We start from the raw sequence: 26545 nt of genomic DNA, 5'->3' as shown, positions 1-26545 counted from the left end.
GTACACTTCTAACAGTTGGTATCCCATGTCCAGAGCTTTGAACAATTCCACGCTGACCCAGGTTCCCGTCAAGGCCCGTTCTTCTTGGGTGTGCTGACAAGGTTGGTCTTGGTTGCACGTTTCGGCACAAGTACGGCACAAGGGAAACATCAGTTTGCCTTGACAATGGTGAGGTAAGACGGGATGGTACAGGTTCGTGGGAGGCAAAACTTTGCACTTGATCAAGCCTTCGTATTGTCGAATGTTTTTCAGGTCGATGTGTTCCGTTAACAATTGCGGGTGCCCTACAGGAAAGCGACAATATTTGCACACGTAGGGATACAGCGAACACACGTCCAAGTATTTGATTTCTTCTCCTTTCTCTTCGTCGGCTTGGTACAGCAAACAGGTGGCATTGGTCCTTCCTCCGTACAAACTATCCCTCGGGTTCAGCGGGTCCATGAACTGGTAACTTTCCACGAGGCGTTTAAACTCGGGATCGGTTTTCATACGGTGATCGTACTCGTGTTCCCACATTTCCACCACTTGGTATCCTTGCTGTTCTAACTTTAGGCGCCGCTGACAAGTGTCCTGGTACAAGTCTTCCATGGTTCGTTGTAAAAACTGATTTTTAGTGCCACGGTCAGGGTAACAGACGGGACATCCGTGAAATAAGCAACCGTTAAACTCGTACACGATCTTGGGGTTTTCTAAGTCCCAGCCATCGACCGAATACGTTCCGATGGTCTTTTCGCCCCCTCCGTTGCGGGCATGCTGAATCCACTTGTCTTCCTTGTCGCACAAGTAATGTAACCAACGTAGGGCTTTGACCGAGTACTGACGTTTGACAAAGTGGGTCGTTTGAGGGCTGATGACAGCCACGGTGTTTTCAGGCATGAATCGTTGTCGATACACTAAGGAACACGCTTTGGCAATGGTGCAAGCTTCTTTCAAAGGATCGACCCCTCCGTGTTCCATGAACAGTTCTCGAAATTTTCCACAGCAACGCCGTAAAATGTCCACGTCAGAACGACAATACTTTAACATTTCTTCCTGAAAGTCGAAAGGGTCCGAAGCGTGAGCCTGGTACCAAGCGTAGAAAGCTTCTCGTTGTTCGGTACGCATGTTGTCGGGGTCGTAATAGTGAGCCTCAGGTAAATGGGGTAGAACGGCATGTTGATTGGCTTTCGTATTGAAAAAGTGTGGAAAGTACCCTTTAGCCATTTCTGTCATTCCAAACGTTTTAGGCATTCGACTCAAAGGCATGGCCAAATAGCTCATCGAATCTTTAAACTGCACTTGTCCCACTTGCATGAAAATGATTTTGGCTCCGTTCAAAGTCACTTTAGGACGCTCGGTGCCATGTTCCGTATAGTATCTGAGAAGACACTGTCCATCGTATCCGGAGAAATTGTGAGCCATCACCGTGGCATGACGATGACAATCTCCGTAACGTTCGATGTCCTCTTGGCTCCACGTCTTGTCGACGGGGTCTAAGACCCATTGGGCAAAATCGGCTAACGTGTTCGGTCCCCGAAAGATTTTTTCACGCCCTCCGGGAATCTTGCTGCAGTGAGGGCAATGACTGAAGATAGGTTCTTGAATGCACTTCTCGCACGCTCGATGAGCCACGCAAAAATTAGGAATGTGAATGCCGGTTTCTTGCATGCATTCGAAATCGAAAAAGATGAAATTGCCTTTCTTCTTGTGACCATCCTCTTTCTCTGGTGGGGGTTGGTATTTTTGCACGTAACATTGGTGTTCCAAGTCCACGATGTGGTGACAAATGTGACATTTTTTCTTTCCTCGACATACGTGTGCCTTGGCAGCATTGGTACATATGACTTGTTCACACGTAGGGCACAATCTCAGGAGTTGACAAGCACATTTCTTCTGTGAACCTTGCGTTTTCAGATGTTGTTGGTAACAGGTAGGGCTGACAAACGTGCGCAGACAAGTGGAACAAGGCACTGGTTCTTCGCTCAGACAGGGTGAAGAGGCCAAACATCCTGAGCATTTCAATCCACAATGCTTGTGTTGCTCTCGATTATTATAACCATGGTCACATTTCTCACAGTAATAACCGTATACTAGGAATCCGGTGATACTGGTAATGGTATCGAAATGGTCATCGTGATGATAAACATGAATGTATTTTCCGTCCTTAAAATCTTGGCCTCGAAACAATAGAGGTCCGCGCATTTCTTGAGGGTGCACTTTCAAGGTGTATCGTGGAGCTAGGACATCTTGCAATTTTTGCATCTCAGGAATGCCACAGGGTGTGTCTTTGGGCAGTCCGGCTTGTTGTAACAGGAGTTCTGCTTCGTTTCGTTGTTTGGCTCGGTCGGAACGTTGAATAGTGTCCCAGGTTCTTTTCCATTCTACCGTGTCGTTCTTGTTGGCATAGGTTCGTCCCACCACGATGGCACGGGCTAAGCACATCTGGTCATGAGGGTTGTCAATTCGGACGAGACTCTTTTTGGTGTTGCGAAGGTCGTCCACCAATAACATCTTTTTGCGTCCTGTCCCTTGAGGAGGAGAGACGTGGGTCATGTCCAGTGTGGCTTTACCATCGGTGATGTCAAACTGATCATTAGATTGTTGTACGTGTTGAATCTTGTCCATGACTTTGGAAGCAGTCAATTCTGCAGGGGTGCTAAACTCGATCCAAACAGGGGATTTCAAACCGTCGTGTTGTATGGAAAGTCTCAAGCGATCGTCTTCTTTGGGTTGACATTGTCGCTTGAGTGCGGTGAGCAAAGAATCCCACACTCCGGTGATGAACCCTTCTGCTTTCTCTAACGGTACTTCGGACTTGAAATCTTTAAACTTCACCGTGTATTTGTAAGCCGTGGTTCTAAATTTTCTAGAGGAGCGCTTTTCCGTCTCTCGAATGGAATAGTATTTTTCAGGGTTGACTAAGGGTGGTGAACTTGGTTTAGAGGTTTCAAATTCTGGTTCACTCATGTCCTCTTCAAAATCACTGGCATGAATTTGTGCCAAGATTTCAGCCCTGGTTCGAGGCGATAGATCACGTTTCTGCCTCTTACTTTCTTCTTTCTTCTCGAATGAATGGGATCGTTTCATCTTGAAAGCAAAAAGTCAAATGACTCAAGTTCAAACACCATGAGCTACTTTATAGTCATAGCAGACCAGCGTATATAAAAGGGTGTGTGTCTTGTCCTTTCACTATTCATTTCACTCTCAAGCCGAGCACAACGATGGAAGAGACTAACCAGATGGAACGTTTCGTCAGAGCTTTGCGAGGGGTCATTAGAAAATTCTCTTCAGACCAGCCGACAGACTACTCTCCTTCCTTTCGAGATAAAAGTGAAGATACTTGCTATATCTGTCAGAAGAAAGGGCATTGGTCTTCAGAGTGTCCAGACCGTCAAAAAAGAACAAAAACAGGGACTAAAAAAGACAAAAGTCAAGATACCTGTTATTATTGTCAAGAAAAAGGACATTGGTCTCCAGATTGCCCAAAAAAGAAACAAGAGGAGTCAGAAGAAAAGAGGGATTCTTCAGAAGAAGAGAGGGATTCTTCGAAAGAAGAGAGGGATTCTTTAGAGGAAGAAAAAAGACAATTCTATTTACAAGAGGCAAAGAAAGAGGAGAAGAAGAAAAGAAGAAGGGAAGAAAATGAGGAAAAGACAGTGAAGAAATTCAAGAAACAGAGAGACTAAACAAGGAGAAAGAAGAAGTCAATGAACTTTTTATTAAAGTGATGTGTTGTGAATTGTGAATTGGATTGTAAAAAATGGAGAAAAGAATAAATGAATGATATAAGGTAAGTGTCTTTGAGTTGTGATTTTAAAATAAGAACGTACACTCACGCACTCATACACAGACACGTACTATAAGGGTAAAATGGGTGGGGTTTATTTTTTTTTTGAGTTATTGGCAAATTGAAATTGTATTTCTTTTCGAGAAATGTGGGTGGCCCTGAAAAGGGCCTTTTTTTCTTCATGGTGAAAGGGTGAGTTTAAGCAATCAACTTTAACTGCCTTATGCCTTTGCCACGGCCAAGGCCTACTTCTGGACTGCGTAATGTTGATGATGATTGGGTTGAAATCACTAAGGGTGGTACGGTAGGCTTAGTCACAGGGTTGACGTGTTTAGCTCGGGAAGGTCGTATTCTCTTCGGTCGTGATAAAGAAGTCTGATACATTTGTTTCAGACTTCTTAACTCCGCTAAAATGTCCAACAGTACCGTGACCGTTTGATTTTCACCCTCTTGTTTCTTTGCTGCTACTTCTTCTTGCTGTTGCTGCTGTTGTTTTTTTCTTACCTCTTCTTCTTGTTGCTGTTGCTGTAGGAGAAAAGCCTGTTCCGCTTCCTTTTGTCGCTGTATAAATTTCTCCAATTCTTCTTTCTGTCTCTGTCTAAAATTTTCCACTTGCGGTAATGAAGAAGGTAACGAAGGTTCCGGAACAAATTCTTGCGAGGAGAGAAAATCCACAAAATCCCAATTCACCTCTTCTGAAAGTAAGTCCGAGTTCCCTTGGGCAGTCTCCCCTGCTGGTGCACCCCAATGGATCGTTTTCTGAGTTTCCGTCATGTTGAATCACTGTCGCATAGATTGACTGCACACAAGCGCTAGCGAATCTATATAGACTACGTGACGTCACAGACTACTCTCTTCGGATTGGATGCGGGCTGACTGAATTCTGTAACGCGTGTTCGGATTGGTGAATGAACTCAATCCGTTTCAATCCTTCCTGTCCCTATAAATAAGCGCCGTTCACTGCATTGATTCACCTATTCTCGGAGCCTCAACATGTGGACAGACGTTGAATCTTCAACCCTTGTGTCAACAATGATGTTCAGGACGGACATGCTCATGTATGTCCGATCCAAGTGGACCGTTGTCCACAGGACCAACAGCAGCCTGTGGATAAGAAGAGTCTATATAGAGAGACAAGGTTGCCTCAAGAGGACTCTGATGTATGGCCCTGCTGTAAGACGAAGTTTGAGGAAAAGAAGATGTCGCAAATGCCCTTTATGTTAAGGGCATATTAACATAAACCAAAGGCCCTTTTCAGGGCCAGTCATATTTCTCGAAAAGAGATAGCCTTTCTATTGCCTACCCCTTTTTTTTTTTTAAAAAAATCCCATGTTAAATTCCCCTTGTCCGTAGAGTGTCCCACGATTTTTTAGCCATGTTAATTCCCCTTGTCCGTAAAGTATCCCACGATTTTTCGCCATGTTAAATTTCCATTGTCCGTAAAGTGTCCCAGGGGTGTTTTTAATGCTAATTCCCATTGTCCGTAAAGTATCCCTATTCACTACTGACGTCCGTATGGTTTCACTTTTATGATGAAAAACAGTAGAGTCCACAGAACTGATCATACTCCAGTGGCATCGCTTTCGCATTCGTCAGGTTTGACATGCACATAATCATTTTCATGGTAGGTAAATTAGTAGTAGTCATAGCGAACTTCCCATGATGTTGTGCTGAATCGCTGATGTCACAGCGAACAGCATAGCTGCAATCGCAAGACATACCATCGCACTCGACTTGAGGCTGACTGAATTGGAATTGTGTCTGTCTGAAAGGATTCATCTTTCTCGCTTGGCAAATGTTGTGACAATGAACTATCTGTCTTGGACGTTTTCCTTTTTTATATGCTAACTAATATCAGCGTGACCTTAAGGTAAAGTGAAGTGATTAGGAAGCCTCACTCGCTTCTAGTACACAATGTGATACATTTTTTCTAAGGGTCGACTGACGATTTGATGTGTGGGCAAAGTACAATATTGCGCTGTTCGTATGTTGTCACTTTAAAGTCTTGATCCTCTCCAGATTACAAGGCTTCTTTCAACATGCTAAAGTTAACCACTTGACTGGTGCGATAATTTAGAGTCAATCCTTTCACTTTATACTCGATGTGCACTTCTCCTCTTTGGTCCCGGTTTTCGTAGCCGTAATGTTTAGGACCGCCACTAGCAAAACTTACAATCTTGTCGTCGGGTTGCTCATCTGTCCAGGCTCCTGAACGGTCTCCTCCTTCGATGTCAGGGTGACGGTGGCCAAGGCGATCGATGTAGATGCAACAGTCCGTATCAAAATACAGCACACGATCACCTAATTGGTGTAAGGCTTCGTACAATTTTAAGCGAGCATGGGCTGTCACGTATTCTGCAATAATGACATTTCCAAATTCGTCAGCCTGTACGAACTCCAGTTCTTCCTCGTAACTGCCTAAACTCATGTCTTCACGAAGAACGTACACAAGTTTCGTGCATTTGGTTTTGTCGTGAATCATCAGGCATTTCAACATTACTTTGGTAAACGATCGCCTTCTTTCATTTTTCTCGACGTGGTATAAAGCAATGCCTTCCAGCTCAAAGTAATTCTCTTTGAATTTCGTTTGGTCTTCTGGAGTGTGAGAGTAGGAAGGATAGCCGTTGGCCTCTTGTTTCAGTTTCCGAAAGGCATCCACGTAGTCTGCGAAAATATCTTTCTGAGACTTGTCACCCTTTTGGTAGTGTTCTGTTTTGGGAAATTGTTAAATTTCGTACACTTGTAACAATTGGTTTCCCAGGTTCAGAGTTTTAAACAATTCCACTCTGACCTACGTTCCTGTCAAGGCGCGTTTTTCCTGATTTTGATGACAAGGTTGGTCCTGGTTACATGATTCAGCACAAGAGCGGAACAAGGGAAACAGCAGCTTTCCTTGGCAATGGTGCGGTTAAATGGGGTTGTACAAATCCATGGGAGCCAAGAAACAACAGGAGCAGTAAGAGTCGGCTTCCAAACATTAAGAAGAACCCATACCCACTCGGAAAGATAAGAAAAGAAGACGAGAAGAAAGTGAAGAAGAAGAGGATATAAAACCTGTGACAGTGAGAGTAAAGAAATTCAAAAGAAAGGAGAGAGTTAAGGAAAAGAAGAAGCCTCTGAACCTTTTAACGTGATGTGTTGTGAAATTTGATTGCAACTTCTAAGAGAATATACCAGAATGAAAAAGGTAAGTGGCTCTTGGTTTTGATTTTTTATAATAATAAGACATTACACTTTTCACTCACACACGTACATCTTGAGAAAAAAAGGAACTTATATTTTATTTGATTTTGGTAAACGGTGAATAGTCTCTTTTCGAGAGAGGTGGGTGACCCTGAAAAGGACCGTTGGGTGTTTGCTTATTTAACAAACTCGGGAACGGGAGGTAATATGCTTTAACTGCTTTGTCCCTTTGCCACGGCCAAGGTTTATTTCTTGACCTGCTACTGTCGATAATTTAATAGAAATCACTAGTGTTGGTATCTCAGGCATAGTGGGAGTGTTGACGGGGTTGATCTGTTTGGCCAGGGAAGATTTTTTTCTCTTGGGTCGTATTAAAGAAGTCTGATACATTTGTTTCAGACGCCTTAACTCTGCCAAAATGTCGAAGAGTACCGTTACCGTTTGACTTTTACCGTCTTCCTTTTCTCCTAGCCATTGTTTTTTCTCTGGTTCTTCTTCTTCCTGTCGTTTTCTTTCTTGTCTCTTCTTCTTCTTGCTGTAGCTGTTGAATGAGAAAGGCTTGTTCTGCTTCTTTCTGCTGTTGCAAAAATTCCTCCAACTCTTCTCTCTGCCTCTATTTAAAATCCCCGTTGTACGTTATGGAAGGAAAAGGAGGCGAAGGTGCTGCTACAGGAACAAATTCTTGTGAAGGAGAGAGAAAATCCACTAAATCCCAATTAAAATCGTTCTCATTTGGAAGTAGGACTTTGTTTGCTTTGGTCGCCGCTGCTATTTAATCACTCCTAGTTTCCACAGCCGGTGCACTCCAATTCATCGTCTTCGAAGTTTCCGTCATGTTCTAACTTTGCCGCATTGATTCACTGCGCACAGACGCTAGTACATCTACATAGGGAATGTGACGTCACAGGTAGCTCTCTTCTGATTGGAAGACAAAATCAGCACTGTGACTGAACCTTGTAACGCATGTTAGGATTGGTGAAAGAAGTCAATCCGTTTCGATCTGTTCAACCCAGACTATCCCATGTATGTAAAATCATCATGAGTTATCACCAAGATCATCGATACGGCCCTTTGGAAAGGAAGAATCTATGTGGAGAGACAAGACTGTCTGAAGTGAGTCTTAATCTATGGTCCAGATGTCAGACGAAGTCTGAGGAAGAGAAGAAAACCCGTGCGATGCACTCTATGTTGACTGTGTTCACAAAAAGTCCCTTTTCAGATCCACTCATATGTCTCGAAAAGATGTATATTCTCTCTTACCTAATTTTGTTAGTCGATTGTATAGTTGTTTGTTCGATAGATTTCTGTCTAATAGATAAATCTATGTTTGTTTATGTCTATGTCTCTATACATGCCTCTGTATCTATGTCTCTACTGTATTTATCTTTACCTAGAATAGCGCGTATTAAGGCCAGCCACTTGAAACACTCTTCCTAACTGCTATGCCCGATTGAGATCAGACACTTGCAACATTGTTGCCATTATTTCCCCAGTGTCCAGTACCGTAACGTCACCCCTATTCAATTCCCCATGTCGCTATACAGTCCCAATACATTGTCGCTATATATTTCCTTTTTAAATTTCACTTGTCCGTATAGTATCCCACACATGTTAAATTCCTCTTGTCCTTACAGTACAGCAACAACAACAACACACAACACACAACCCCCCCGTTTTAACATTAAGTCCCCATTGTCCGTACGGTATCCCCCATTCACTACTGATGTACCGTCGTCTGATATATTCATCAAAAACTATTCCATTGCCATCGCTGCAGTTCACTACTGATGTACCCTCATCTGATATATTCATCAAAAACTATTCCATTGCCATCACTGCAGTGTCATCAGGATAAAAGTCACCCAGGACGGCAAGACATTATGCACCACTTCCTTTGAACCACTTTTGCTCACAAGAACTACTTTAGAGCTCACTTGATTTTTTTTTGACACCATTGGCCAATCGCATACCAACATCACACACAGCATTTCCTACGATGACTTAGTCCGATAAATCGACCCCACAAATCTGTGTTGATACTAATGGATGATGTTGTGGGTGTGATGTCACCTGTTCATTAAAATATGCAATTTTGCTGGATGCAAATCATTCCGGAACAAACTCGTGTACACTTTAAACACATATCGGTAAGTGGTAACATCTTTATCAAGCGTGAATTCAAAATGGACACATGACAGATGGTTGTGCTATTCCATGTGGATTTACAAGTCACCAAACATATGATTTGCTTAGGAAATATAACCTACATGTCACCAAAAGAACCCTTCAGGCGACGGTAGCTGTACAGCCACGAGAACTACCGGTAAGTGTATAAAATATACATCGATGTGTGCAGCTAAATTTGAATGCAGATAATTGCAGCTTTTAATGAATAGGTGATATCAGCCCCTCATCCGAAAATCAACATCATCACTGGTGAAGGGCTGATTTATCGGCCTAACGACAACTATGCGGGTGGATATCTGATTTCATCCCATGCAGAGGCAGTGAAAAGGGACATTTCCACCCTGTAAATCCTGGACAACTGCTTGTGGAATTTTAGCATGCTTTAGTCCTCGACAAGTTGATGTACGTGATATTGGTTTGCAGAATTTGACAATACTCATGAAATAAACAGTCTGAGAGAAGTGAGTCTAGACTTTTAACACGGAACTAAAGAATCAAGAACAGAAACTACAGCAGTCTCCACAGCCGATATATAGTGAAAGTGTGAAATAACGAGGAAAAGAAAGAGAAGTAAAAGAAAAAGAAACAGCATTGACACGATGATTCGGAACAAGACACGGTCTTTGTGATATGCTTTTGCTAAACACCTTAATAAAAATATTACACTCCTTCTGCGGCGGTTTTAGGACTACGAAATGAGGACAACAGGCCCTCAAAATCTAATCTCCATATAAGTGACAATTTAAAAAAAAATATTCTTATAAAAAATACAGGTTTATTTTCAAAATCAATTTTATTCTTAAATAATCTGCTTTAATTATAATCTGTTTTAAACAAACTCAATATCTTCTGGACCCCTTGTTTACCGATCCGGTGCGATCGTACCGTTCGCACCTCGCTAAACCGTAACTGACTCCTGACGAGAGGACACTGTCGTGGATGTCAGTCGATTATGTTGGTCAAGTACAGCATGACAATTGTTTGATGACGTGTCAAGAATATAACGTGGAGTAATATATGGATACAGTTTGGAATCTCTTCGAATAAAAGAAAATATTAAACGAGTGGTATAAAGATTTGCTACAACATTTTAAATACCCACTATCTATCATCGAGTCGAAACGCATTGCATCAGTGCAAGAACATTCCTCTATTTATCTTCCAGTTTAAAGAAAAAGTAGAGTTTAAAATCATTGCTTATCATAACCTATGAAGTCAGTGGGTCTTAACGAAAGAACACCTGGTAACTTAATTACCTCTTTACACAGTTCGTTCAGGGCACACTGGAATCCAGTGATCTGCGTCAAAGATGAACCGCATCACCAAATTCCAATGACGTTCAAGCTTACAAGATGAATACAGACAACAGTCATATAACAAGAACACACCGGTTCGCTGTCTACTTTTTGAAAGACAACAAAGTGGAATATTTTGATTCGTATGGATTACCAATTATCGAAGACGATGTCACAGACTTTTTCGACCGAGTTCAATAATGCAAGATAACAAGGATCGGATTCGACGGTGCGTGGACGATGTTGTGTATATTTTCTTTATCAATAAAGCATTGGATTCCCTTGTCAACAATGTAAATACTTTCGCTACTAAATCTTTTTTGATGGTATTGTAGAGCAAATTGTATATCGGTTTATTTTTAAAAAAAATGCTATTCAGGGAATTAACGCATTGTATGTGAAGAAGAGGGACATCCTCAACTTTCATGCTCAGTTATGTTTAATGAATGAGTCAGGTTAATTACTAAGTGGAGCGGTGCGTGTTAAAGTGTTGAATTTGAAGAAGAAATAAAATAATTTGTCATTGTTTTAGGCATAATGTTTTGATTCCACCCGACATCTTTTCTGTAATATTAACAACCTGAAAAATATTTGTTCTCTCTCCGTTATTTCAAAATTCACATAGAGCCCCAAACATGGGCCGAACTTAATATTAAATTCCTCAAAATCGCTAATGTTAAATGTCCAAAGCGAGCTACAAACCATTAATTAATGTTAAATTCCTGTGGAGGGCCATACCTTCCACATTTGCCATAATGTTAAATTCCCACAATCGCAACTGTGGTCCAAACATAATGCTAAATTCCCGTAGGGTGCCATATTATCCTCAGTTTTGTTAAATTCCCATAGGCTGTAATTTTTTTTTACCGTAATGATAATTCCCATAGGTGTCCAAAAACACCAGGAACACGTTCTCATTGGGTCAACGCTTGTCATATTCCTCCATCTTCGTTCTTGTTACTCACTCCTAAGAGGTTTTTGTGGGTTCTCAAACCGAAAACGAGGTTCTTGACGATTCTCAAGCAAGGGTCTTGCCGTTAGGGCACGACGACCAAGCACGACAATATTGTACTCGGGTCGAGATTGTACTCGGGTCAAGAACCTTTATCTCGTGACTCGCTTAAGGATATATCCTTTGACACCAGGACATAGTAATATTATTTTGATTCTTTAGTTGCCGAGCTTGTGCTTTCTCTGATACTATTACATGTTTCTGTATACATCTGTATAATTTGCTGTTAAAATATACATGTATTATTATATACAGAGAGGCAATATAGAGAGGCAACGCTATCCGTTTTGTTCACATGATATTAAAAGATCTTCAAGGTGTGCTAATAGCTTTAACTATTTTTCTTGTTTTATTCACTATTAAATTGAATGAAGTCAGAGAATAGACTACTAAACTATCTTGATGCAGATATACATAGGTGTATTCAATAGATTCTGGAGAAATTAAGCAATAAATATTTATATAGTGACGAAATGTATTTGCTTTCAACACCTTTCACTCGAATGACGCATGCAAGAACTGGAATTATATCCCTTAATTGTAAAGTTGCGCAAGATTACTCCCCTTGTTCAGATGGCGCTGCTTCGATATCGTCGCCATGTTTGTATCTCATAGCAACATGTAAATTTCAAAGCGGTTTTGTTGTAGTGCATGCAACGAAGTGCATGGATAGAGGCATCCATTAGAAGTTAAGATCAGAAACTTGAGTAATAAAAAGAAGCAAACAACATGTCGAACCAACATAAAGACGTCGGTGACGTCGCTGTGGATGTTCCACGACTGGAAATTGATTCAATAATTGGGTTAAATGGTAAGATATCATTGCTTCAACGATCATGTAACATCTTGTTTTCGTTCATGAGGACACATGTAGACAGTCAGTTTTAACTCTACATATCGATTTAAACATACATTCATTTATTTCGGGTTTGAGTGTTCACATGTTATCAGGAAAGTTGCTAATCATAAAATACTATAACTTCTCGAGTCGTTTTCCACAATCAACAATGGCCAATTTTGTATTGCATTATAGATTAAATAAGTGAGAGTTACTGATTCCACCTACCTTTTTAACCAGAGATTTGTCCCATAACAGTAGGAATTGGTATTGGAAGGCGACTGTCTTTATTATGGAGAAGTCGGGATTGTTTGAGAAAATTTGCTAACTTGTTACATGTCCAGCTTGTGTAGTTTATGTCTGTCAAGATTTTTTTGTCCATTGTTGCTGCTTGTTATAATTGGAATAATTTCTATAAAGTACTGCCATGTCGGCCTATTCTGCACGTTGGGTAATTCTGCGCAGCGATACGTCATTTCTGTAAACATTTGATCACATGCTATTTTGAGTCAAAAATTCATTTTGTATCCAGAAAGAAGAATCGTACATTAATTAAGAAAAGTGATATTCATAAAGTGTACAAAAATATCCCACATTTAGACTCAAAATGCACATAAAAATGTGATTTCTAAATGGCAACCTGAAGACCCACTCCATGACCTTCTTGATCCTGTAACCCAGAAAATTTGATTTACTATGCATCTTTTAGAATCATACAAATAAATACATTATGTAAAAGATGGAAATATGTACCTTAAAACAAAACTGTATTTTAATCCACTAATTTTTTTACAAGATCGATTTAGTTTGCTTAATATCTCTTGCCATTTATTGGCATTTTTACATTGAATTTTGTAAAACTAGCTATAAAGCTGACCTAATTACTCAACTGAACTGCTGACAGAAACAGTCCAAAGTAATATATTTCATTTCTATAGCAAGATGGATAAATATTAAATCTTTTCAAAGCTATGGACAGAATAGGCAGACATATCGCGAGTCAGGAAAACAGGGGGGTATCCCCTGTGTCCAAAATTAATATCATTTTGAACAGAATATTCTGGTGACAATTGCATCTTTTCAAACGGTAAGCATCGCTGTATTTTATTTTTGTCAATCGCTCGAATTCTGTATGCGTTTTGCTTCAGTACTGGAAATGAAAACCTTAGGTGCGCAGAAATGCCCGACAGCAGTGTATATTTTGTAATTAGTTTTTATATGCTTGTCGTGATTGTTTTCTGATATATTAACTTTATGAATTTATCTTTATCATTTTGCTTTCCATATATTTGGTATTTTTTATATATTCTGTCTCTCTTCTCTGACAGCCGACATAGCTTGCAGTTGATACAGGTGAGACTATTATTGGACGTCATCTGTCTGATTGGGATTTACTGATTTATTCCATTGTTTAGGACTGCCATAAAGTTCTCCCAAAGCTCTTTAACACCAATAGTCTTCTAACTAGTTTTTGACAACAGCTGATGATATTAGTATGTCATGATTTGCTTTAGTTAAATCTGATTAGCTTTCTTGTATAATGTTATCTTGCATGGAATAATAAACAAGATGTACATTTCTTTATAGTTTACCATTTTCTATTTACAAAGTTAAAAAAAAATAGTAGATGCTTGGTTTTATGCTGTTAAAATAGTGTTTCATAATCTCTGTGAGGTTTTACATTATTATGAAGTATATGAGAATCAAAGGAATCAGTCTGATGTATTACAAAAAATGGCAATTGATTATCAACCTAAATGTCATAAAGACTGTCTGATGCTATTTAATAGCAGTAAACTTAGCATTTAAATGATTTTACTCTGCAAATAGAAAATGGCAACCTATTTGATGTGTTTTATTAGTTACACATCACCATATGGATGAAATTTTTGCAGAAAAATGTTTGTATTAGCTTATCTTCAGCTTGCTATAATGTTGTTACTTCATGAATAAAAATAGCAACATTTTTATTGATGCATGTCCTGTTTATTACTTGAACATTACCATTTCAACAAAAATTATAATGGAAAAATGCATGTATTAGCTAATCTCAAGATACAGGAATTCTTCACTCACTGTAAATTTGAATAATTTTGTTTCTACTATGCAAGTTCATGGATGTAATATTTTGTATGGCATTATGGTTTTGAAAGAGAATACATGCATCATAACTGCACCATGATCTGATCAAGGAGGGCAAAGAGTCTATGTATCTAAAACAAAATCTATCTTCTATTTTTCTTGCTAATGTAGTAATAGACCATATAATTAAAATAAGATCTCCTGTGTCCTATGTGAAGATCTGATGCTGACTGCTGGTGATGTTTTAAATAGCCACTGGAAATGAAGCTTTGATATCTGAAAGTGAATCAAATTGTTTGGTATACATTCATGCTCTTCATCCATGCTTCTCAGTCTCCAAACACGAAGAAAATTATAAGACTTCATCTGACTGGTGGATAAAATTAGCAATTATGGTAATATCATTGGTTACCAGAACATGACCCCAAAGCAGTTGCTGTCAGAATATCTTCATGTATAACACTGGAGAAATGGTTTTAATCAGATTGAGTAACAGAGGAATTATTAGTATATCTGTACTGAATGTACATTTTAATGGAGGGTGTAATTTACAAAAAGTGTCAGTGAGACAAATCAGATGTAATAATTTGAAATTTCTAATCACTACTGGTAAATCACCATGTTGATGTTAATAACCTATTCTGTGTAATTATGTAATTTTGAGTTCAAAGACATTGAATGCTCCATTCACAATAATATTATATTTTGAAAGATACAGAATATTAAAACAATCATTCTTGTCAGAGTTAGCAGTTTTGAACATTGACAACATGGTAAGGAATATCATTTGAGACAAAATTTACAAATATGAATTTACCCTCAAAATCTTATTCAGATTTTGAAAATTCGTTATGGTTGTTAAATGTAATTACTTCTACTCCACAAAATCTATTGAAAATCTGTTGGGCACCAAATTCTAAAAAGTATTACAGCATTGTAATTTTTCATGAACATCATTAGCTGTAGATATATTACAAGTATGGATTTCTTGTAAAAGTAGCAATATTGATTTAATTGATTTGAACGAGAAAAAAAATTGTACATTTATTTAATCTAAGTTGATCTGTGAACAGTCAGCAGCTGTTTGAGTGTTACAGTTGTTTGTATAGACCTCTACCAGGCAAATCCAATGGCAAAGATATCACAGAGCCAATCAAGAGGGGTGTTGTTGAATGAGACTAGTGGTCATGCTGAATGAAGTGCTTAGTGCAAGCTTCATATTTAAGAGATTTAAACTCTACATTTTATGATTTAATGGAATGGAATTTCTAACATTAATACACTAGGGTGCGAGAATATTATTATGTTATTCCCATCTCCCGCACATGCTGGAACAGAGGAACACACATTTTGTAATATTTTAAAAGTTTTGATCAAAGAAAGGTATGCATTTGTATTATGGCATGTATGGTATTACAACCAATATGGTTAGATAGAACAGTACATCAGATTTTATTTTACAACCAAATATTTGATAAATCTTAATACTCTGGTTGTCGGAAGTGTTGTTGGAGCCATGTAATTAGTAATGCAGAAATTAAGTATCTGTCTAGTTAATTATGTAGAGGTATGCCTTAGAAAATGTATGATAGTATATTAATTACCCTAATTATTAGCTTATCTTTGCAGTCTTTTTCCAAAATGAAGAAATTCATAAAACAAGATATTAACTAATACAAGAAGACAACTATTCAAACTGGATGTTTTCTAATTAAACACTCATAATTTTCTCTATTCAGGAAAAGTTCATGGTGGAATGAAAGTTCACCCAAACCGACAGCACCTTATATATCCTCTTGGATGTGCCGTCGTTATTGAAGATATCAGCACCAATAGACAGGAATCACTGTGGGGCCATACAGATTATGTGACATGCATAGGAGTCTCCAACAGTGGCAAATATATTGCCTCAGGTCAACGTACTCACATGGGGTTCAAGGTACTAGTATCATGGGGTGTGGTAATTCACCATATATGATCAGTCAAAAAAAAAACCTCACTTGTCCCTGCTCTCCTAGTTTGGAGTAATGTTGTGAAATCAGAGTTTAAAAAAGCTCAATAATTGAAAAGAAAACAAACTCTTAATTTTCGTTTGTGTCTTGAATGAATATTCTATGTGAAAGAAAATGTATACCAAAACTGTATTGTAATATAGTTTTCAATACATATGATCAATTAATATCATACACTAGCTTGAGAGTAACAATGATGGATAAGTTGGGACATCATTGTGTAAAATCTGCTCTATCAATGATACATTGGTCTACAGATTCACTGTTTCATTGAAGTTTGATTTGGAATCATTGAAAACAAAAATCATACAAAACAACATTGTCGAACAAAGTAGTACACAATAAAGAGAAGTTCCAGTTATGGAGATGACATCAGGAACAATTTATAAGGCTATCAAGTTTGTTGAACCTACACCAAAAACCTACCACTTTTCACTATAGCAAGACCACTTTTGCTGATTTGCTAAATTGTAAACAAAATACTTTATTAAGATAATGCAAGGTACTGTTTAGAAGAGTAGCTTAGAACTTGAAAGTCAAGTTTTATCCAGATTATCTCAAGACTTGCTAAAATCTACTGAGTCACTTTTAGCTAGCTGTCAACTAGTCCCATAACTGAAATGGACTCAGTGATCATCATGGTATGGACTATTGCTGCTGACACAGATGAAGAGTTTCCAAATATGGCAACATCCCGTGCATTGGGAAAATTGTTGATTGCAGAAAAGTGAGAAACTATCCCTTACAATGGTGCTAAAGAGCAAAATTTTAGCAAATATTAAATTTTTAACCCTTTTACATTTATTAAAACTGCTTTGTAACAAGTGGTTCATTTTTTATTATCAAGATTGGTTCAAATGGAGTCAACAGAGCACAAGAAATTTAATCAAAACAGGGACTAGAAAATTAGACACCAGAATTTATTGCTTAAAAAAAGGGGACTAGAAGATTAGACACATTGCTTCAGTTCTTTTGACATCAGTGTAATTTATAATATTTATAGCAAATAGGATTAATGTAAAGCAATTTTGTTATGTAAAACTGCGCGTCTTTACCATGATGCCATTGATTATTATTAGTCAGAAATTAATTCTTAAATTTTTGTTGTCCATTTTTTCTTCTTTTTATTTTGATGATTTTTGTGCTATCAAACCTTAAAAGTTTTTGAATGTTTATGAACTAAAAAATCCAGTCCTTATTTTACATCAGTTGTGAAGTTCTTGCAACTTTCTGTAATAGGCAGATGTGGTATAGCCTCAGATGCTGGGAAAATATTTGCCAAATACATTGAATAATTATAGGTTACTGCATTTGTATAAGAAAATATGAATGAGTCTTTTGGATGGAATACTGCATGACCTTGGGAGTGCAGTATATCCATCCGACAAAATGAGTTCATATTTTCCCATACAAATGCAGTAACCTTTTTATTATATGCTCATTTGTCTTATTCTTCCTAAGGCTTAATTATATAAACAAAATACACTACAAGAAACAAAGTAGCTGAATGTATGCCTTATTCCAAACTAAATACACAACCACCTATTCATCATTACACAACAACAACATTATTAATGCACATATAACCCCAGCCAGATAAATTCGAACTTAGTCGCATGCTAGGCATAACTTTCGAAAGAAAATGGCATTTTGGTCGTATTAAATTGAAATTGGGAGTCATATTGTGAATGAATGCACATTGCAACAACTTTTCCATTTGATCTGGAATGAGTAGATTTTGGTATTTTTGTCGATTCTACAAAATTTCATGATTATGGACTGAATTCATCTGTGCAAATTCTACATGAAGTATATTGGATTGAAGCAGCGAGGGAGAAGCATGTTGACATCTTCAAGTGTTTCTATTCTGTCATTGACTATTGAAATCATAATGTGGGAAAAATATAAAGTCTTTCAGTTGAAATTATCAAAAAGACACTATGAAATTTAATGTTTATTTTATTTTGAGTGCAGTAAGGAGGATGTAACTGCACTTGGAATATAGTTGAAATTACAGTACAATTTTGAAATGTGTAATCAAGCTTGAGAACCCATGACATGGCTCATGTAATTTGGATTTGCAGAAACAAGAATGTACATTTTGAGGAAATTGAGGATGTAAAACTGTAAGTATATTTTTTGCCATTCTTATTACCAGCTAAAGGAGACAGTTAATGCCTTGTAACTTACATGTTATTTGTAGGTACCCAGAGTTTTATGAAATCTGGTATTAATTGCCAAAATCCAAAACATTGTATCAAAAAGGTTAACGTGGAATGTAGTAAAGCAGCTGGTATGTGGCAGTACATGAAACATCTGCTTTAGTTCATTTAGAAACAAATTTAATCAACCAAAGTGTAAAGCGAGGGTACATGATTTGCTTACAAATCAAAATTGCTGGCGTCTGCATCCATTGTTTGTTTACAGTAGAATATAGTTCCTTTATGAGTGCAATATGAAGTGCACATGAGTTCAATATCATAAAATATTGCATGATTCTGACAATGTAAAGTTAACAGATAAAAAAATGAGCATATAATAAGTACAAGTTTTACTCAGTCTCACACATTTGATTGAATACAGTATGCATTGTACATGTAGTCACAAAACAGAAAGAGCACAAAATTTTAATTTTGACTTTAAATATCAAAATAAAAAATGACACTTAAAATAGCCTACTGTTGTTGAAATTGCCAGATATATATAGGGAATTCAAACTAAAAGATTATACTGGAAATATTGTAACACTAGCCCCACTTGGAGCATATAATGTTTGGAAATTTTAATAAAATTCAATCTTTGCAGACATATATTTTGGGGGAATTTGGGGCCATGTTAAATCTGTAGACTCGGACTTTGCTGAAATCATTATGCTGGTGTTTTCTACTTGAGTTTTAAAGGGAAAACACAGTCATAACATCCATGTCTCTTTCTTATACAAGCAAAATAATTTTGACTTTTTGAAAGAAACTGGGATGTAATCATAGTTGGTCCTTTCCGAATGGGTATATTTTTTTTCAGGCAAACATCCAGCAAGACATGAGCAGAGTGGATCCTTATAAAGTGATAGGTGTTCACAAATAACACTCAACAATATTTCAACATCAATCGGATACATGCACTTTTAATTTTAAAGTTATTCTTGCAACTTCTTAAACTGGACACATTTGGGACCCAAAATATTGGTCTGTTTGTAGATGTGACCAGTATAATGTGGTTTGCTTGGTGTTTGAACTACCCTAATATTTTGATGTTTGAATATTATTATATATGCCCAGTCTATTGAGGAATCTATGTTACAAAGTGAGCCAGTTTAAGGAAGCGTCACTGTAGTTTTATATCTAATTCGCAAAACTTGTTGTTTTCTTCACAGGCTGAGGTAATCATATGGGACTATGAGAAGAGGAAGGCCATACATGCCTTGACCCTGCATAAGGTGAAAGTGGAGGCAGTGGCATTTTCTCCCAATGAGTTATATCTTGCTACTTTGGGAGGCAAAGATGATGGAAGGTGTGTAAAATGCAATAATCAGATGGTTAGATGGCATTTTTATATTGTATTCTTGCTTGGAAAATATCAATGATACATGTCAAGCATCTGTAAACAGTATGAAAATTATTTTTCCTTTACATTCTTCAGGAATTTTGGGGGTCTGAGTGAGCAATGAGAAATATTTCAAAATCTAAATTATGCATTTTTTCCAATTTTAGCAATTCACTTCAGAAAAACTGTGTCCAAATAGTACCCCCCCCCCCCCCAATTAAAACCCCCGGCAACATTCATAACCACCCTAGAAAAATTCTTGTATTATTGATCTCATTTTTAAGTGAATGATAAAGTCTATTGCATGTTTCCCTTATAGTTCAGTATGTCTGTATGTATTCATCACCTTTGGAACTGAATATTAGCAAAGCTCACTTTAGTTAAAACCAGCATCATGTTAGAAAATTAAATTATAACTGAATTTCACAACAGGTTATTGAAATGTTTCAAAAACGTTTTCTTCAGTGTTGTGATCTGGAATGTAGCTACTGGGGAGTCCATCTGTGGTCATCCAGCTCAGACGGAGAGTGCTGGGAACACATTATGTCTGGCTTTCTCCAACGTTAATGATAATGTCTTTGTGACTGGTGGAGAGTAAGTATATACATACATTCAAATAATCTGAAGGTGGTTCACAATTATCTCCCTTGAAAAGGTCTGTGTCATCTTTAAGGATGGTTTCCATAACTGTCAAGGATATAGAACTCAAGTATTCACTGCAGAAGTGCAACACCTAGTTGACAGATATCTATGTACACAGAGATAACAATCTAGTTTATGTTTTAAGACATTCAGGTTTCTGAAAACCAATAAATTGCTCAACAAATTTAAATTATTGGTAAACTTTTGCGTTACATTTATTATGCAAGAATAACCTTTATTCACAATAATGATAACTAGGATAAATTTAGAAGCTTTTCGTGTAATTTTAAATCTTTTCTCCAGAAAAGCAGGATAATTCACATAAAATGGCATCATGCAATAACAAAACTATTGCAGATTATCACAATGTGCACACAATTTTCAAGTGTAAATGTTGCTGGTCACAATGCAACATAAAAATTAACACATATAAATCAAATTTCAGAGAGACCTTTGTCAGTACAGTGTAATCATTAAAAATCCTTAACAGTTTAACTTGTTTTTACAATTCACACAATTATAATAATATAAGTATTCATAAATTTAAAAAAAAATAATTTTTCATGTGAATATTTACCCCCAAAATGATAAAAATATTAAACTTTTTCATAATAAATGCATGTTTAGAATGTTTTTGATAGATGCTGATCTAATAGAACCTGCCAGACCTGACCTAATGTAATTAGAAACAATACATTCCATTCTTGGAAAAAAATAATATACTTTATGAGACAGAATTGCTTGTAAATAATAATAATAATAATAATAATAATAATGCTTTATTTATAGAGGGTGACTCAATAGTCAAGGACTATTCTCCCTTGAGGCCCTCCTAAGGAGAGTATAACAATGCACATTATATGAAGATAGCAATAATTACTGTTTATTTTAACATGTTTAGTATTGAAATGCTAAATTCCATTATCTATTAGAAACACATACATGCTCATGATATCTCTTCTTAAATACTTTAATATTTTCTGCAGATTTTACATGTAATGGAAGCTTGTTCCACATAACTGTACCAGAGTATTGGAAGCTCTTTTTAAATTGTTCTGTTCTTGGTTTTGGTAATAGAAGGTTTTCATGTGATATTGATCTCAACTGGTACTGTGTTGAAAAAGACCTGAATAAGTCCTGAAGATACTCTGGGGCAGTTCCATGTGGACAATATATAAAAGAACTGCCTTGTAAAAATCTATCCTGTCATATATTGTGAACCATTTGAGTTCTGTAAATAATGTTTTTGAGGGATGATCAATAGATGCATTTAAAATTATGTGTGCTGCTTGTTTCTGAAGTTTATAAATCCTGTCAAGCTCAGATTTAGCACAGTTTCCTCATACATTTGAACAATAATCCATTGTTGGAAGAATATATGACTTGCAGTATAGATTGCAAGTTTCCATAGGTAAATATTTCTTGATTCTGCTGGGAAGGGCAATTTTGGATGTTTTACAAAGCTTATCAATATGATCATTTCATAATAAATTATTATCTATGGACACACCTACAAGCTTTTCATGTTTGACATTTTCTAACAGATCATTATTTATTGCAAGAGATAGTTCTGGGTTCCCTGACTTGTATAGCTTCTGTGATATCCCCAAAATCATACATTTTGTTTTACCTTCATTAATTACCATCCTATTTTGTTGTGTCCAGTTGTTTGACTCTATAATAAGGTCTGAGTGCTTTTCATATTTGAAGAAATTAATTGGTTTAACACCAGAACGGTATCATGCACAGTGTTTTGTGAATGCTAATTTAACATCAGTATTGTTGGTATTGCATAGTTTCTTATTACAGGATGAAATTACCATCGTCCAAATAAAAAGACTTCATCCTCTTACAGATGAACCTCCATTGTGAATTCTGGAAAGAATCCAGAAACCCAATCTGCTGACCAAGTCCCTAGTCCATGTCATGCACTCCTCATCGTTTTCTTTAGTGCCATTTGCTATTACAAGTGTGCATCAAAATTGCTAATATTTGCTTTCATATTTGTCAGAGTTTTTTAACCTTATTCTATTATTTCATTTTGAAAAATTTAGCTTTCTTGAACTCTTTTCATTCTTTTTTGTTGTCAGCAGTGTTGCCAATGCCCATTTAATGTTCCTTATTCCTCCCACCTCATCATGTGTGGGTGATCTGTGCTTCTCTTAACTTATTAATTGTATTTTGTATTGCACCCATTATTGCCTAAGCTGAGACATATTCTTATCAGATGTTCCTTGTATTAGTGAACATCCTTTCATGCTTTCCTTTTTAGTTTGGATGAGGGGGTCACCCACCAGCTTCAAATTAATGAATTATTTTCCCAGCTGATGTTTTGTTTGCATTGCTGATTCATAAGTTCTTCCTGACAGTGATAATAGTACCACTGTGTTTTTTAAAAGTTAGAGTGAATTACAAGCACTCCATCTTTATTTTTGTTTAAAAATAAATTCTGGTAAATGATTGTGCTCTTTTTACCACTGAATAATTTCCTGGGACCTCATTGAAAGCCCTCAGACATAATGGGAGGAGGAAAGAACCTTCTCCTCCTTTTCACAATACTTATTCTCCTTATCTTCGTCCCTTTTGACTCAAAAAGGAATAGCTAGTTATTCTCATTTTGAAATGTATAAGGCCTGTCAGGACCAGTGGGGTCAAGGGCCCCTCCCAATGGAGGATTGACCAGCGCAGAGTGTGAGGCAACCACCTCTTGACAGATAGAGGACCAGTACCCTCACCAAGCCTTTATTGCAGAATGTGAGGCACATCACTCCCTGCGATGATGAAGCACTGTGCCCTTTCCAAATCCGAAGGCAATAGAGTGAGACATACTTCCCTAGAGAAATCAGAGTTTGTCCTATCTTAGGATTTTGCACACATGGGGATGAATTTCCTCACACAAAAGGGATTACTCTGTGTACCACTAGACAGAGTGAACAGGATCTTGGCATGCTTGAAAGCACTGAGATCTCTGAACTGTTTTGTCAGCTTGGCTATTTCCATCTCATCTGGTGACCTTGAATTTTGCTGTCTATGCATTTTTCCCACTTGATGGACTGGAAACTGCACTGGGACCCCTAAAAGCTTGGAACTCTCAAGGAACAGACTTTCATGATCACTTGAATTGGTGGGAAAATCAGGACAAGTTTCAGACTGGAGTCTTCATGCCCTTCAAACCCTGCTTCTATCTATTCACAAATGTGTAAGATTTAGGGTGGGGCACTCATATAGAGCCAGAAGGATTAGTTCTTATTGTCCCTGGAAGAATCAGTCCTCAACAAAAGCAGTCTCAAAACAAGAATACAATTTATAGCCTCACAAGGGTGCATCAGTGCATTACAAAGTCACTGTATGATGGTTTCCTCTGACAACATGTCTGTCATAGTGTAAGTCAGATGACAAGGCCAGACATATGCCCCTTTTTTCAACATGGAGATTAGGAACCTTTTTAGGTTGGCAATCTCAGTGAGGTCATGATCCATGTTTGTCACATCTTGAGTTCAGATCAGAGAGCCTCAGAGGCAGTGAGTGTCTTCAGCTTGAAGTCGGATTGCTTGTCTGTTTACATACACCTTCCCACCCTTTAGGATGACTCTGTAAGTGCTTCAGAAAGTCAGGACTTCCATGACTCACCTCATCTTCCTTTGTGACCTCAACCATTATGGTTCAACAATCTTCTCGACCTATTGATAGACCAACCCAGACCATTACCTCAGAGGAGGGACCATCTGTCTTGGCATAGTGGCTCCCTCCTACACAACAACATACAGATTCTCCACCTTTACACTTGGCTTGCTTCAATTGATCTATCTGCATGGATAAGTGTTTGAACAAAGTTGCTGAGTGCATCTTTTGGGCCAGGAATTGCCTTTTTGTCAAAGGTCTATGATGCCAAGTGGAGATTTTTTGTGATTACCAAAAGCCCTGAAGGTGCAAGATTCTAACTTACAGTAGTGGATATTGAAGACTTACAGTAAGGGTGAATATTCTCATTTTGAAGTCATCAGACTCCCACTGCACTGGCAAATTAAGCAATGTAATACTGACTGGTAAGGTATTATTGTGATAAAATGTACATTTATTGGGGGAGTGTTTGGTTAAACTAATTTTAATGATGTACTACTTTCCTGTTGGTATTGCCAGATTTCCTCCTCCCACCCCACTCTGAGTAGTCTGGTCCTGAAAAGATAAGGACCATGGAGCATGCATTGGGGCAGCTGACGGAGCCTGTGTTATGTTTTGGATTCTTTACAGAACTCACTATGGAAGTTAATCTATGGGAGTATTAATTCTTATTATTTGAACGAGGGTAATTCCAACCTGAAATAAGAAGCTAATAGTTAAATATTAAATCATTAAAGTAGACACCCCCACCCCCACACTGTTTTTGTGACTTGTAGAATGGCTGATAGTCAATCTTTAGGTAAGGTCAGATATTTCAGATTGTTCAATCCACATTATTCTTCTTTTCAGTGGCACATTGAGAGTGTGGGAGCTAGATTTAGAAAACAGAAAAATCAGGCCAAAGGAAGTTACTATGGGACAGATAAAGAGAGTTATCACATGTATAGAGGTACAGAAAACTCTTGCATTAATCGCTGAATTAAAATGGATGTTGTAAAGACATACTGATAGGATTTGAGATTGTGATACAAATAATTATGTGGTTCCTCAGTGAAGTATTATGATATTCATGATCGTGTAGTGGACTTTGTGGCTATACAATGTAACACAAACCACATAAATCCTCTGAAAGGAAACTGCAGAACTGATAATATCTCAGTGACCTTTTTTTGTGATGCATTATTTTGGCATATATGTTAATCCATTTATGTGATACCATATGATGAAAGGTTATTTTTACCACTGTAAATTTGTTTCTGAAATGCATCAGTATTGATGGTATAACATCCTTTCTTGTTTGTTTAATTTTTACATTCTTAGGGAAAAAATAAACTAATTGTTAAATATGTAAATATTTATATTTATTCTTCACAGAAGGAATAGATGCATAAAATATGGAAAAAATATTTGATTTAAAAATTACCTGATATATGAAGAATCAGAAAATTCTTGAACCAGAATATTAATAAGTTAAGATTTCACTTTGATTTCATGCACACTAAATTTCATGGGTTGGTAGTTTGTAAACTTGTTTATTGGTCTAAGACAAAATTTCTTAAAGTTTTTGTTTTTGTTAATTTAAAAAGGCTACAAAATATGCATTCAAAAGCTTATTTAAAAGGTTATGCTGTAAAAAAAAGTGTGAATTAATTTTTGTACTTAATGTTTTAGATGGCTGATGATTTTGAAACAGAAACTGGAAATCCTCCATTTTTCTTCTGTGGCACAACAACTGGAGATGTGCTGGCTATAAACATGAGGACCAAGTTATTCCAATTCCTTGGTCCAGAAAAAGATAAGCTCAGTCTTGGTGTAACATCATTAGCACTTCTAAAGACTGGTGAGTTCTTACTGGGTTCTGGAGATGGCACACTGGCCCTTGCCAAATTTATAAAGCCGGCAGAACAGATAAAGAAAGCCACCCCTTCAATGAAAATAATAAGGTGAGTATAGCATTGCATTCATCGAATGCTGGTAATTAGTCTTATGTAGTATTTTGATAGACTGTCATATAAACTAGATGTGTTGGAGTGTTGTACTGTTCTAGCTTTGATGCAATGTTCTGCATGGAGGGGATATAGTGTAAGTATATTTTGTAACTGTTTTTTCTATGATTAAATTTGCTATAGCAGTAATATCTAGATCTTACCTATCCTATTTCTAGACATTGTTGGGTTTTATTTCCTGGCATAAATGGGAGTTTTTGTGGTCACATGCAGGTGAGTGGGACCTTTGGCATTGCATGTGATGTAAGCAATTGACTAGTCATGATAAATTAAAAGTTGATGTGTAGCTGATTAAACAGATTGTTATATCACATAAATTCTTTCAAATATATTTTGTACTTCTTTTTCATTGTGTGTA

At 37.2% G+C, this 26545-nt stretch overlaps 1 protein-coding gene across 2 annotated transcripts in view; it reads left to right on the top strand.

Annotated features, from left to right (window-relative positions):
* The window catches only part of LOC149805844 (cilia- and flagella-associated protein 52-like), a 62300-nt gene that overhangs the window by 19879 nt on the left and 15876 nt on the right, over positions 1 to 26545 (top strand). The window contains exons 1-6 of one of the 2 annotated variants that reach the window (XM_089950562.1): positions 12051 to 12254; positions 16103 to 16302; positions 19749 to 19885; positions 20384 to 20512; positions 25031 to 25130; positions 25853 to 26124. In XM_089950562.1, coding sequence (XP_089806688.1) covers positions 12173 to 12254; positions 16103 to 16302; positions 19749 to 19885; positions 20384 to 20512; positions 25031 to 25130; positions 25853 to 26124 — 920 coding nt within the window. In that variant the 5' untranslated portion in view covers positions 12051 to 12172. Of the gene's footprint in view, positions 1 to 12050; positions 12255 to 16102; positions 16303 to 19748; positions 19886 to 20383; positions 20513 to 25030; positions 25131 to 25852; positions 26125 to 26545 lie in introns of those variants that run through there. The other variant, XM_089950564.1, reaches the window with a different exon arrangement.

The sequence above is a fragment of the Sinohyriopsis cumingii genome, chromosome 2 (genome assembly GCF_028554795.1).
Source record: "Sinohyriopsis cumingii isolate HCF-2022 chromosome 2, ASM2855479v2, whole genome shotgun sequence".
Lineage (NCBI taxonomy): Eukaryota > Metazoa > Mollusca > Bivalvia > Unionida > Unionidae > Sinohyriopsis > Sinohyriopsis cumingii.
The sequence above is the reverse complement of the archived record's forward strand: the minus strand, read 5'-3'. Positions and strand labels throughout refer to the sequence as shown.